General features: G+C 35.0%; 3 protein-coding genes across 5 annotated transcripts; 2 read left to right on the forward strand and 1 right to left on the reverse strand.

The window, feature by feature from the left end:
- Positions 1-688: 688 nt before the first annotated feature.
- Positions 689-1,830, forward strand: LOC110848338 (DNA transposase THAP9). The gene is made up of 2 exons (XM_035850965.1): positions 689-1,523; positions 1,595-1,830. Exons 1-2 carry the CDS (start codon positions 689-691, stop codon positions 1,828-1,830), a joined length of 1,071 nt encoding a protein of 356 aa, XP_035706858.1.
- A 368-nt stretch (positions 1,831-2,198) lies between these two features.
- LOC118432884 lies at positions 2,199-2,927 on the forward strand. Its single transcript, XM_022095526.1, has one exon. The coding sequence runs from the start codon at positions 2,199-2,201 to the stop codon at positions 2,925-2,927; it is 729 nt and encodes a 242-aa protein (XP_021951218.1).
- Positions 2,928-5,679: 2,752 nt separating this feature from the next.
- Positions 5,680-11,105, reverse strand: LOC110849386. Of its 3 annotated transcripts, XM_035851579.1 has the most exons (11): positions 10,633-11,087; positions 10,386-10,516; positions 7,820-7,882; positions 7,648-7,734; positions 7,390-7,550; positions 7,228-7,318; positions 7,023-7,170; positions 6,759-6,934; positions 6,510-6,669; positions 6,293-6,423; positions 5,680-6,213 (listed from the first exon to the last, which is right to left on the reverse strand). In XM_035851579.1, exons 1-11 carry the CDS (start codon positions 10,685-10,687, stop codon positions 5,881-5,883), a joined length of 1,536 nt encoding a protein of 511 aa, XP_035707472.1. In that variant the 5' UTR covers positions 10,688-11,087; the 3' UTR covers positions 5,680-5,880. The 3 variants fall into 3 exon arrangements, with proteins under 3 accessions (XP_035707472.1, XP_035707473.1, XP_035707471.1); XM_035851580.1 differs by lacking the exon at positions 10,633-11,087 and having other exon boundaries at positions 7,981-10,512; XM_035851578.1 differs by lacking the exons at positions 5,680-6,213; positions 6,293-6,423; positions 6,510-6,669; ... (3 more) ...; positions 7,390-7,550; positions 7,648-7,734 and having other exon boundaries at positions 7,837-10,516; positions 10,633-11,105.
- Between the last annotated feature and the right edge of the window lie 1,225 nt (positions 11,106-12,330).

The following is a 12,330-nucleotide window of genomic DNA, read 5'->3' on the forward strand; positions in this document are numbered from 1 at the left end:
ATTAACACCGCGTGGTGTCTATATGTGACTACACCGCGCGGAATTGACACCAGTTTATTTGCAGTGTATGTAAAAAAACCGCGAATATTCGAATTTTGAAATTTTTGATGCATCAAAATGTTCTTATTCAGGGGGGAATTCGAATGTCAAATGCAAGTTGTGGCCTAATTCTTGTTGTACCGAGTGTATACTAGCTTTCTCAGTTTCTTTTTCCCAGTTTCTTGTCCCAATTTTTAAAGGGGGTGTGGTTACATGCAGTTCTTAAATCCCTATACTACGTGAACCCTTCCACCGAAAATTAAATTTGTAATAATTTTTATGGAAATCGTTGAGATCGATGCGAAAAATATTTGTACGTATCACTCATTTTCCATCATGACTCATACTGTGACAATCAACCAAGCATATCTGTGGAGGGATTTGTAAAAGGTAACTTCTCTATTTTGGGGTCTTATCTGGCCAACATTTCTGAAATATTACTATGTTTCATGGTTTAGGTGACCAAATTGGAAAAACTGGAGTGCACATAGAAATCACATGTCGGATTTTCCTGGATGGCTGCGACAAGGACGACATATATGCCTCACCATTATGCAGTGTTAACCAAGGTATTTTTTATGTCGTAGGTGCTCTCCGTATACTTATATTCTAATTGTATTACAGATGGGAAATTTGACATGACAGTTCAATGACATTTCAGTGTGACATGCTACCCCGTTCTACTTCACCCGGTGGCACCGAGTCGACACCCTCGATCTGCAGGTTCGAAATCTTAACTCCTTTCTCTTTGCATCGAGCTCAAGAAGAGCATAACTACGCGAATTCCCCACCTGTTGACATTAAAATCGCTTACGCCCGTCAAGAGTCCCTTAAGAAGCGCTTACGGAATGCCAAGCTGTCGTTGCTTCGTAGGCGAAGATCCATAAAGAAAATTAAAGCAAACCTTTCAGACAAGTTGAGAGAGTGCAAGAAACTTGGCGCTAATCAATTCGACGCACTAAGAAAAAAGTTTCCTGCCCTTCTAAATCAAGTTCTGGACCAGCAACTTCAAGCTCACAGCAGCAAAGGGAAAACCAGAGTACGCTACAATAACGAAGTCAAAAAGTTTGCAAAAACCCTGCATTTTATGTCACCTAAGGCCTATTCATTTCTTCAAAAACATATCACTTTACCACATGAATCAACTTTATCTTCATGGACCAGTTCTGTGGATTGCAGCCCCGGCTTCAGCAAGGATGTGATGGCAAGGCTCTCAGAAGCTAGACAAAATGATAATACAAATTTCATGACTGACGTGGTCCTTCAAGTTGATGAAATGGCGATTCGGAAGGATACACCCTGGTGCAACCATCTTCACAAATACGAAGGGTTTGTCACGCCGATTGGAATTGGAGGGATATTGGAATGTGACGGAACCGAAGAACTAGCAACTTCCGCATTAGTTGTGCTTCTGGCAGGCGTTTGCGGTGGTTGGGAGATCCCTTCGGATTCGTTTTCACCAAAAAAGTCGACGAAACAACCATGTACAACGTGACCCATCACGCCATGAAGATGTTGGAGGAAAACGGGTTTATAGTGCACGCATTAATTTCAGATGGATATTCAGCTAATTGCAAAATGTTTGAAAAATTTGGGCTAAAGGAGAAACCTGAAATCAAAGGAAGTAGAAATCTTGATATGATTGATATCCATTACGAAGATATTCACGCAGTATTAGACAATCCTGTCAACCCAGCAAGAAACTTTGGAGCAATTTTCGATGTATGTCACGTTCTAAAGTTGTTCAGAAATCTGTTGGCTCAATGTGAAGGGATTCAAGATGACGTTTGAGACACGATTGACTGGAAGTTCGTAGATATTCTGCACAAACTTCAACAGCAAGAAGGAGTTAGAGCGGGAAATAAGCTACGACATAACCAAGATGAAAAACACAAGATGAAAGTCAGTTTAGCTGCACAAGTGCTTAGTTCATCAGTGGCAGATGCATTGGACTTCTGCAGAGCAGATCTAGGGCTGGAAGAATTTCGGAGTTCAAAAGCAACGGCTAAATTCATTCGTGAGTTGGACAGGGCCTTTGATTATCTGAACTCGAGCAATCCAAATGCATCAGGATATAAGGCAGTCTGGACTACCAGAAGTATGTCCTTTCTGGAGCAGCCTTTCTGGAATACTTCGCCAGAAGGGTTTTGAAGTTCACCATGTTGGAAAAAAGGAAAATTAAAAACAACTTTAGTTTTAAACGAAAAGTGATCTGCCGAAGTGCCAGGCATAGATGTGTCCTCGGGATTGTTGTTAGCATCAAGTCAATCCTGCACATCTCTTTCCAGCTCTTGTATAGAAGAGAATCTCCGTTGAAATATGTCATGATCTACAGATTTTCGCAAGACCTGCTTGAACTTTTATTTAATAAAATCCGTGGAAAGTTAGGGAGGAATAATAACCCAAATACAATTGAATTCACAAATATTATCAAGAACCTTTGGCAGGAAAATCTTCTAAAGTCGACAAGTACCGGAAACTGCATTCAACAAGTTCAAGATGTGTGCATCCCTGGAGGTCTTCTCCCTTTGCAACCTAAAAAGCGTATTGTCCAACCGGACTTAGAGTTCCCTTTAATTGATATGATTGAGGATGTTGAGTACTCTCAGTTTTACTTGAATTCCTTGGCGTATATAGCTGGATTTGTCGTCTCCAGTATTCAAAATGAAAAGTGCTGCGCAATATGTTTAGAAGCTCTTGTGTCATCTATGGATGACCCTTTAGGTGCATCAGTACAAAAACTCATAAAGATCAAAGACAACGGTGGCCTCGTGTGCCCAAGTCAAAGTGTGTTTAAAGTTATTGAGAAGGCGGACACATTTTACTATAACGTCATGAGAAAATCAAGTATTCCCCATCAACTGCGAATCTTGACCGGAAAATTTTGACAAGTGTTTTGGAAGCATCCACGGGTATGAACCTTTTCCCCACGTTTGGGGCACACAATGTGTTTTACGATATGAAGGAGAAGGAGTTTCATAGTACTCTGATAATTAAGAAAATTGTTAAGAAATATATCCGAACAAGAATGTTCCATGCCGGCAAAGATTATAGAGTTTCCCTGGGAATATCTAGCAGACACGGACTTAATAAACTCATTCTATTCAATGGGGACTGATTGTAAGCTCAAAATAACGAATTTAATATTCAACTAATTGTATTTATTGCTACCGGTTTAACTAATAACTGTTACTACAATTTTAACCTGATTCATAGTTTGAGCTAATTGTTTTATTTTGCTTTTATTTTAGGAAGATGATCGCCCCTCACCCCGAGCAGTATGTAAATAGCAGCGTATCAGCTTTAAATAACTCCACCGTCGCATTTTTTGAATATCACAGTATGTAAGAAATTTGTGACTACAGTTTTATCCTTGGGCTAAACATTATTTGATTTTACAGGTTCTACACACCGATGAGGAACAATTTACATATTCTCACCATCTCGCAGACGTACATTTTCTACCAATTAATGGACATTTCCGGACGGCGAGCCGTTTCCGGGACTGTGAACCCGAAATATATATATTTTTTGTGCCAAGATTTCTAAATTTATTCGAATGTATGGCCTAAAATTGCATTTTTTTTAATTAGATGCTTCACACAATAAATAAAAATAATTAGATAAAGAAACATAAATAAACCGTCCAATTTGATACTTATCATTCTTGAACAGCCCCCTGGCTGCTATATCTGAACCACAACTACACACCACACGCCACCTTGCGCATCTTGTGTCATGGTAGTTCCTGGTTGTTGCCAGAGTGCCGCACATGAAAATTTCAGTCTCACTCCATATCATTCATCCTTCTAGGTAGATAAGATACTCAAATTCTATGCATCCGACGAAACAAGCAATATCCAAATTTCATTCGGAGGTCATTTTTGAACGAGCGAAGCATTCCCTGGTACAATAACTTGGTAGTTGTGCAAAAAAATGCTGGATGGCAATTTTATAAATGGGGTCATGATTTAAAATCAATCTTTGGCAGTTGCTCTGCTCGTGAGGAGTATGGACCTGAGCGATATCAGTATTTACGAGACTAATACCTTCTACCATGTTGGAAAAAAATTAGTTTTACTGCCTAAACCCGACAGGAAATTAATAAGACACAAAAATCTAAAGTGGTCTTATCATCTTGGATCACCCATTTTTCAGTAATTTCTCCGTATCTCCACGAGTTCCCAAAGCCATCCATCCAATGTTGGTACCAAAACGTATCATGAGTACCTTCATGAACATGCAAAATATCACTATAATTGAACTATCATGGATTGAGATATTCAAAAAAACTTGGGTGGTCTTATCATTTTGGGTCGCACCCTACATACATTCCTTTTGGTCTAAATTCCCTCCAAGCTTTTCTTACAGGTTAGATGGCCGACAATTCAAATATTATATTGTTACTACATACATAGTATGTACCAAATCCAGATAACCTGTCAAAATACTCATATCTTTAAACTAATCATAATTTTCATACACCAACAATACGATACAGTAGTTCACTAAACTTTTTTTTGTCTGTCAAAAACCTTCGTAGGATCGAGTATCTTCATATGTTATAGGAAAATATGAGAATGAAACTCATTGAATTTAGAATTGCCAATTGAACCAAGACCCTGCCCTGCCCTGCCTTTATACGATGCATAAAGGCAGGGTGAAGAGGATGAATATCCCTCCTGCTTTTAAAATATGCATCACCCAAGTACAGGAAAAACATGCAATGCTATTCTAAGGGCGTTGTGGGGAAAGTGGTAACTCGGTAGTCTGGTGAACGAAAAGTTGCCGGTTCGATTCCGGTCAGCCCACAAATCACTTTTTTCTGTACTTGGTTCAATTGGCAATTCTAAATTCAATGAGTTTCATTCTCATATTTTCCTATATTAATTCGCTCATTACCGCAATTTTCAAATATCTTCATATGTTACATAACTACGCCAAAACCTAATCAAAATTCTTCCAAACTAGTAGGAAATATAAAATACAGATTTACTGTTTAAAAAATAGGAATTTTCCCCGCAATTTTGTGTCTCCACAAATTGGCAAACAAACAAATTAGCAAAAAATAATTAATTTCCTGATAAAAATTCCCTCTATTATTTTTTTTACATTGAGCCTCAATGATTGAGGAGAGTAAAGCCAAAATAATTTTGCCGACTTTCCCACAAATATTTAGAAATACACAGCTACATATTTTTTTAGAAGAGGGTTTTCAATTTTTTGCAAGTCAATTTTTGCAAAAAGTATTTCCTACCCTAGCATTATGTATACACTCTAAACAAAATTGAGTAAGTATTGCGCAAATTTGATCAAACTTAACACAACATCGGGTTAAAAAAGGGGATGACTCACCTTTCGGTTAAATTTTACTTCTCTAGGCTGAGTAAAAGTTTTACTCAACTTTTGGACAAAGCGTGCTCTTCAAGTCGTTGAATTTTTGTTACGATAAAAGCACAAAAGTTACACCATCAAATAGACGAATTTTGCTAAAGTAGTTGTTAAATATTTACTCTTTGTTCCAATCAAATTTTATCACATTCAGGAATGATAATTGCACTTTTGTATGATCGAATTTTGACCTTTTGATGATTATTGTTTATTCCATATGCTTACTAAAATTTGCTCTTTGCTTTATCATTGAATGCTCTTTAATTTATAATTATTTATTATGTTGTTTACTAGAGCTAGTACATTTATAATTTATAATGACAGTGATATTAATAATATATTACTTATATTACTGTACTTATTAAGCGTATTAACAATACTGACAATAAATAAAAATAATACCCGTACATAATACCCGTACGTCTTATTTTAATTAGTAAAATTAAATAATCAATCTTCATTTAATCCTTCGTCCATGGTGATTTGTGACGAAAGCGACAAGACTGAAGACGATGACGACCTAACTTTGTTAGTTTGGAAAACTGTGCAGTCGAAAAACTCCCAAACACTCTTACACTCTTCGGGAAATTTAAGTTCTAGGACGTAAAAGATCTTGAAACAGAGATCCACAGCTTTTACGAAAGACTCTGCAGCAATGAGGCGCCGTTCCACCATGACGAAAGCTTGTTGGATGTCAAGAAACTTCAAGTTTCCTATACAAATAACAAATGGCTGCGTTCTCACGGATTCTGCTAAACGAAATTCTTCAAGATCTTCATTTCTCTATAATAAACACAAAGTAATTAATATTATTATGAAAAAATAATTTTATTTTTTAAATTAATTTAAAGAAGGAACTGACTTGAAAAAACTGTACGAAGAATTCAGAAGAATGGGCTCCGGTAATTCTTCGTCTCTTTTTGCCATCTTGAGTATAAGCAGATTTTGAAAACAAATACGGAAGCAATAGTAAAGATCCGGAATTTATTTCGTCTATAAGAACAAGTAAATTAATAATAATTAATATTTATAAAATACCGCTTAGTTTAATTAAACGTCATTGATAAAATAATTAATACCCTTCGACCATTCCTCTACGTTCTTGGAAATCCCAATTTCCCCATGAATATTCGCCCTCGTTTTTACTGCATATTTCCAAATTTGATTTGAAATACAAGTCCATTTGTGCAGCATCATATCGCCTTTGTCAGGATATCGAATGGAAAAATCTAGGTCAATCTGACACACAATTAAAAATGGAGGTATTATTATTAAGGGAAGTAATTATGTGCAAGTCCGTGTTAATTAAATTATTTTGGAAAAATTACCATCCCAGTAGTATCAATTAGTCGCGGCCATTCATTTAAGGTAGTCAACAGATCATTTGTCTTTAACTCTTCTGATCTCAATCGAAAAGTCTGCGCCATGTATTCTGCAACTTGATTTAGTGGAGATGAAGTATAACGCAACCACGATTTCTTGTCTTCTTCATCTTCTGATGGCTCTGAATTTAAAAATTAAATCATTTTTTAATAATAATATAAAATGACGTAAGTATAAGTAAGTACATTTAATATATACATTTCACATACTAGTAATCTCCAGACACGATTCAGGTTTCCGAGGCTTAGTGACGTTACGTTTTCTCCGCAAATGTTTCAACCTGTCTTCAATGAGCCCTGACGCCGAATTTTTTTTCTTCGTTTTTTCTTTCACCTCAGATTTTCGGTAAAACATATTCTAAAACCAAAGAATAGATTTCGGCATTGATAATAAAAGTGCATAAATATTTCTTACCTCAATGTTTTTTTGCTGCTCACAATTAAGATTTTGAAATAGCTGCATTGCAACACATTTCGCCAAGTTCTCTTTAACTTCTTTTGAAGGACTGAAAGAAACAAAACACAACAAATCAATTATTACTTCCAAATTATCGGTTTATATGTAGGTATAACTTACTGATATGAATAGTTCTTCACCAGAAAGTTAACAATACGACGCTTTATGAGAGTTTTTGTGTCGGAGGTGAGGAGGCTGGATCGCGATATTTCTTCAAGCACGTTCATTCCATTTGCAGTTCCTTTGTCTTCATCAGAATTTAAAATGATTTGTTTAATATCCTAAAATCACATACATTAGAATGTCAGGAATTGATCTTTAGAAAAAAGTCTTAAATTAATCTTCCAAATAAAATACTTATATAATTTTAGCTCTTACAAAAAGCGGATTGAACGTGACAAAAGTAATTTCTACGTGCTCCTCTTTATCTGGTTCCTGACCGCAATTTACGGAATTGTCATCCCCCTGAAAATATAATTGTAATTTAAACAGCTTATTTCATTTAAATGGATATAAATGAAACCATATTTAAATAAAACCAAAATTTTACCAGCATAATATTCATGTTACCATTTGGTGCACGCTGGCAAGTTTCGGAAGTTTGTTTGCCTAGCTAAATATTTACATAAATGTTATTCTAATTAAATTAAAAATATACGCAAACTCATCTGAACACACATATTTCTACAATTACATAAAAAATCAAATTACACAAATTCTATTGGACAGCAGATAAGACCGTGGCCCTGAGGATCGTCCAAGCAATTAACAACGACTAAGGGACTCTCTAAATAAATTTTTTCAGGGTCAATAAGTACAGGATTTTCAAAGCTAACTATTTTGAACAAATATGAATTCCTAAACTTTTCCTCGTACTTCACCTGCCTGACTACTAAATGTGTTCTCTCATTATGAAAAAAACACAGACTAATTTGAACAAACTGTACACTTGTTGATTCATTTTTTAAAATAAAATAATTTTCAGGTTTTATTTTCGTACCACAAATTGTGACCGAGTCCATGCAAAATATTTCGTCACATGCATTTAATGAAAGTTTTGAAAAATCAAACGATATTCTCAGATCTTTAAATGCAATTTTGGAACCAGATCCATAAGTTATTTCTCCAACTAATTCGCATCCAATTGAAAATGCCAAATTCAGTGCCATTCTTCTTGAAACAGTTTTTGCAATATTTCTGAAATTATAGCAATTCTTGCCAATTGTTTTTGCAAGACGGTGTTTGGCTTCAAACCGCATACACCAATAATTCTTAAGTGGCCCTAATTGTCTTATAGCTTGTGCATAATGCAATAAGTGATGAAACTTTGGGGTTAACTTAGATTGAGACAGTTTGAGAAATGCACTGTGATGCTCAGCAATTAAATTATTTAACAAAGAAACCCCAACCCTATTTATTCTTGGTGCCATTAAAATACGTATAATGCGGCGAAGCATGATAATTAAATCCCAGTGCTTATCATTCCTACTAAACTTATCACCAAATACTGCAGGAAATATTAAGAAAAAATGGTTCATTTCGGAAGCAGAAAAGCAGGATTTTTTGTCGCCGTCAACAAAACTGGAATCGATTTCAGGCAATTTTGATACTGCATGACTATTCTTTTTAAATGAAGATGAGAGCCTGTGATTAATCTGCCTTATAGATAAACTACCATTATTAATGACATGTTTCAAAAATAATTTCAGTTCGGTGATGCAGATTCCTTCTAAAATATCATGCATGATATCAGGAGCAAAATTATTAGTGACATGAAATCCCTTAATGTCATTAACAATTGAACTTTCCCTAATCCCCGTCAAACTAACATTTTCCAAGCCTAAATCATTTTCATATAGGGATAAAATGCGCCTCTTATGGATTGATGCTACTACAGATATGTATGTATTTTCCTTCTCCATTTTGCAAAAACGACAGCGAAAATTTGCGTTAAAACTTTCCACAAATCCTAACATAGTATGCAAACCAAGATTATCGCCACAAAACTGGAGTACTTGAACGTGACTAAATTGGCTATTTGCAAGGACAGCTATCTTTTGTGAACTTTCATGCAATGAATTTAATTCATCAACTAATGGTCCAAGAATTAAATTCATTCCATATTCTTTGACAAATTTGGATTTGACTACCACAAGCGGAAAAATATTTTCAAGCTTTGCATTTAATTGAGGTGGAAAATTAGCAATTACAAAATAAAATAAGGCCAGTTTGTGGATTTTTGCTTTTGTTCCCAACGGGTTACAAATTTCCACATCATCATAATAAATTTGTAAGCATAATGGATTATTTTTAAAAGTTTTAAACAGATCACCTGACTTAAAATTTTCCAAAATTTCCGGATTTATTCCTACATTGACACTATCGGCGATTTTGGAATACTTTTTAAGAATGATTGGCAATGTTTTAGATAATTCAAAAAGATATAGGTTGTCTCCTTTTTCTTGCATCAGTCCTTTATTTTTATCAAATTTAAAGTGAGAACCCAATTTTATTTCTTTTGGTTCGACTAAAAGAGATTTTTGTTTTAAAATTTTCTCCAATTCATATTGTGAGGAAGAACTATTTGGAAAAGGGTCCCTTAACGTATTTAAATTAACTAAAATTTGAGCTGAATTAGAACTAGTTTTTGAAAAATCTTTTGCAACTTCAATGATGCTGTTGACTAAAGAATTTGCATTAGATAAAATTTCATTTGATTTAAGTAATGAAATTCCACCAGACATTTGCAAAGATTTTATAAAAGCTAATTTATAATCTAAATTAATTTCATAGATGACATTTGGGGGAAAAAATTCTTCACTACTGCACTTATCATTATGTTTAGTATTATTTTCTAGAGTGTCAGAATTATTAAAATATCCTGAAACATTTCTATGTACTGAGCAAACATTTCTGTGAATATGTTTTTGAAGATTGTCTAATTCAGTAAAAATCATTGAACACAACGGACAATTTAATCTAACTTTTCCTTTTCTAATCTCATGGAATTCCTTAATATGCTGCCAATACTCTTTGAACGAACTAAACTTAAATGCACAAATACTACAATTAAAATTAAGGGTAATCTGCTCAAAGTTTGACCCTGACCTACTAACCTCTCTAGCAGCAGTTATTATTTTTAATCTGTGACCGACTGATGGAATAATTTCGGCAAACAAACGTTCCTCCGTTGATCCAGCGGCACCGTCCAATAATTTAAAGAATAATAGATCGTCAACGTCGTTCTCTATTGAAAAATAATTAATTACACAAAAAATAATTAGTTATAAAAAAAATTATGTATATGTAGTTTAATTATAAACATACAAATCTATGAATTAATCAAAAGAATTTACAATTTACCTTTCAATTTATCCGTATATTGTTCCAGGCCAGTATCTCGAAGAATTTGCTCCATTATTGGACACGTCGAAAAACTTTCAAAAAAAGAAATAATTTATTTTCATTGTTTCTCCTTTTGCTGGTAGACAGCAACTGTGGCATTTGAGCCACGCGGAAGATGGAGACGTACAGTGGGGAGAGTTGACTTTGTGCACCTGAAGTGTGACTATTACACCAAAAAGTTGACTAAAATTTAACTCCGCCGATAGAGCAAAGTTTACACCATTTATTGACAATGTTTAATCTAGTTTGGTCTGGTTTCTACCCAGAATTGATTAAACTCTATTTTACTCAACCTGAAGTCAAATTTTATCCAATATTGAGTAAACTGAAAATTAATCAACTCAACCGTGTAAAAATTGCACTCTCGAAGTTTTGCTTTAATTCGAAATTGTGGAAAATTTGATCAACATAGTTTTACTCAACCGGTTGAGCTCAATCTTCTTTAGAGTGTATTATTTATGAAAATATAAATATTTCAGATTGTTTTTTAAGCGGTCAGACCCCTTGATACATGATTTCGTTATAAGAAGGTCAAACGGTCACTGCGCCACGGTCAAAGGTTGAACATGTCGAATTTTAGGTTCTGACCGTTTTACAGTGTGTATTTTGGGTGAGCATTTCAAAATGATGATAATTCCTGACATATCGTGTAAATCGGTCAGATCCTAAAATTCGACATAATCGACCTCTGACCGTGGCGCAATGACCGTTTGACCTTCTTATAACGAAATCATGTATCAAGGGGTCTGACCGTATAGAATACTATTAGCGTATTTAATTCTGCGTATCGAGCTCACACTTTTTCCTAAATCAAGTCGCGAAAACTAAACGCAAGTCGTGGATGTAACTTACATACATATTTCACTTTTATTGTGTTCTTCGCCCTGTCGAAAAGTTTAAAATCCAGAAAATCTTATCTTAAGACCAGGTGCAAAACCGGGGAAAATGTAAAAATTCACGTCGCATCGATTTCACCAAATTTATCTTAAAAAATATAAATTCATGTTTTGAGGAAATGATTCCGATGGCATGGCTACTTTTGAATTATAATAAAACACTCCCCCTGTATATGTACATTTGGGGAAGAATTTTTCAAAACATGAAAAAGGCCTCGTGCACAAAATTAGACCCCAATCTCAATTTGACACTTGAATTTCCCTATGAATACAAACCTTGTGATGTCATCGAAAGTTTCAAAATTCGAAAATTTGTGTTTGCGGTCCTAATAAAAAAATTATTGCAACGTTTACGTAACAGCCGACACGGGTGGGATTACAGAAGATAAACGGCTGCACTTATCAGTAATCAGTTTCGTGACAGGAAAACAGATAAGCAGTTGTACAAATAAACCAAAAAATTAAAGCGAGTGGATGGATTTCGTCATCCCAAAATCCATCCAGTGGTTGGAAATCTAACGTTTTCCACCCATTGCAATTTTATAGTCCAACAATGGGTGTAACCTTACATAGGTAAATAGACGAGCCTAAGACCTTTTTGAACTGCGGACACATTAGGACAACCTGAATAAATATGCGTAAGTGTTAAATATCATCTGCAACTTACGATTAGCAAACAGGTTAACGGTACAGATAAACAAATATGTATGTTGTGCCATTGAACCAGCCAGACAGTAAATGCCATTTACTTGTGGCCCAC

Source organism: Folsomia candida, unplaced genomic scaffold (assembly GCF_002217175.1).
Source record: "Folsomia candida strain VU population unplaced genomic scaffold, ASM221717v1 Fcan01_Sc004, whole genome shotgun sequence".
In the NCBI taxonomy this organism is placed as follows: domain Eukaryota; kingdom Metazoa; phylum Arthropoda; class Collembola; order Entomobryomorpha; family Isotomidae; genus Folsomia; species Folsomia candida.

Bases quoted from the DNA above. Each gene is read 5' to 3' on its own strand.
- LOC110849386 (XM_035851578.1), bottom strand. From the start codon at position 10,687: ATGGAGCAAATTCTTCGAGATACTGGCCTGGAACAATATACGGATAAA. The intron at 10,517-10,632 runs GTAAATTGTAAA...ATTTTTCAATAG, and splicing joins ATATACGGATAAATTGAAAG to AGAACGACGTTGACGATCTA.
- LOC110848338 (XM_035850965.1), top strand. From the start codon at position 689: ATGACATTTCAGTGTGACATGCTACCCCGTTCTACTTCACCCGGTGGC. The intron at 1,524-1,594 runs GTACAACGTGAC...CATTAATTTCAG, and splicing joins AAAGTCGACGAAACAACCAT to ATGGATATTCAGCTAATTGC.
- LOC118432884 (XM_022095526.1), top strand. From the start codon at position 2,199: ATGTTGGAAAAAAGGAAAATTAAAAACAACTTTAGTTTTAAACGAAAA.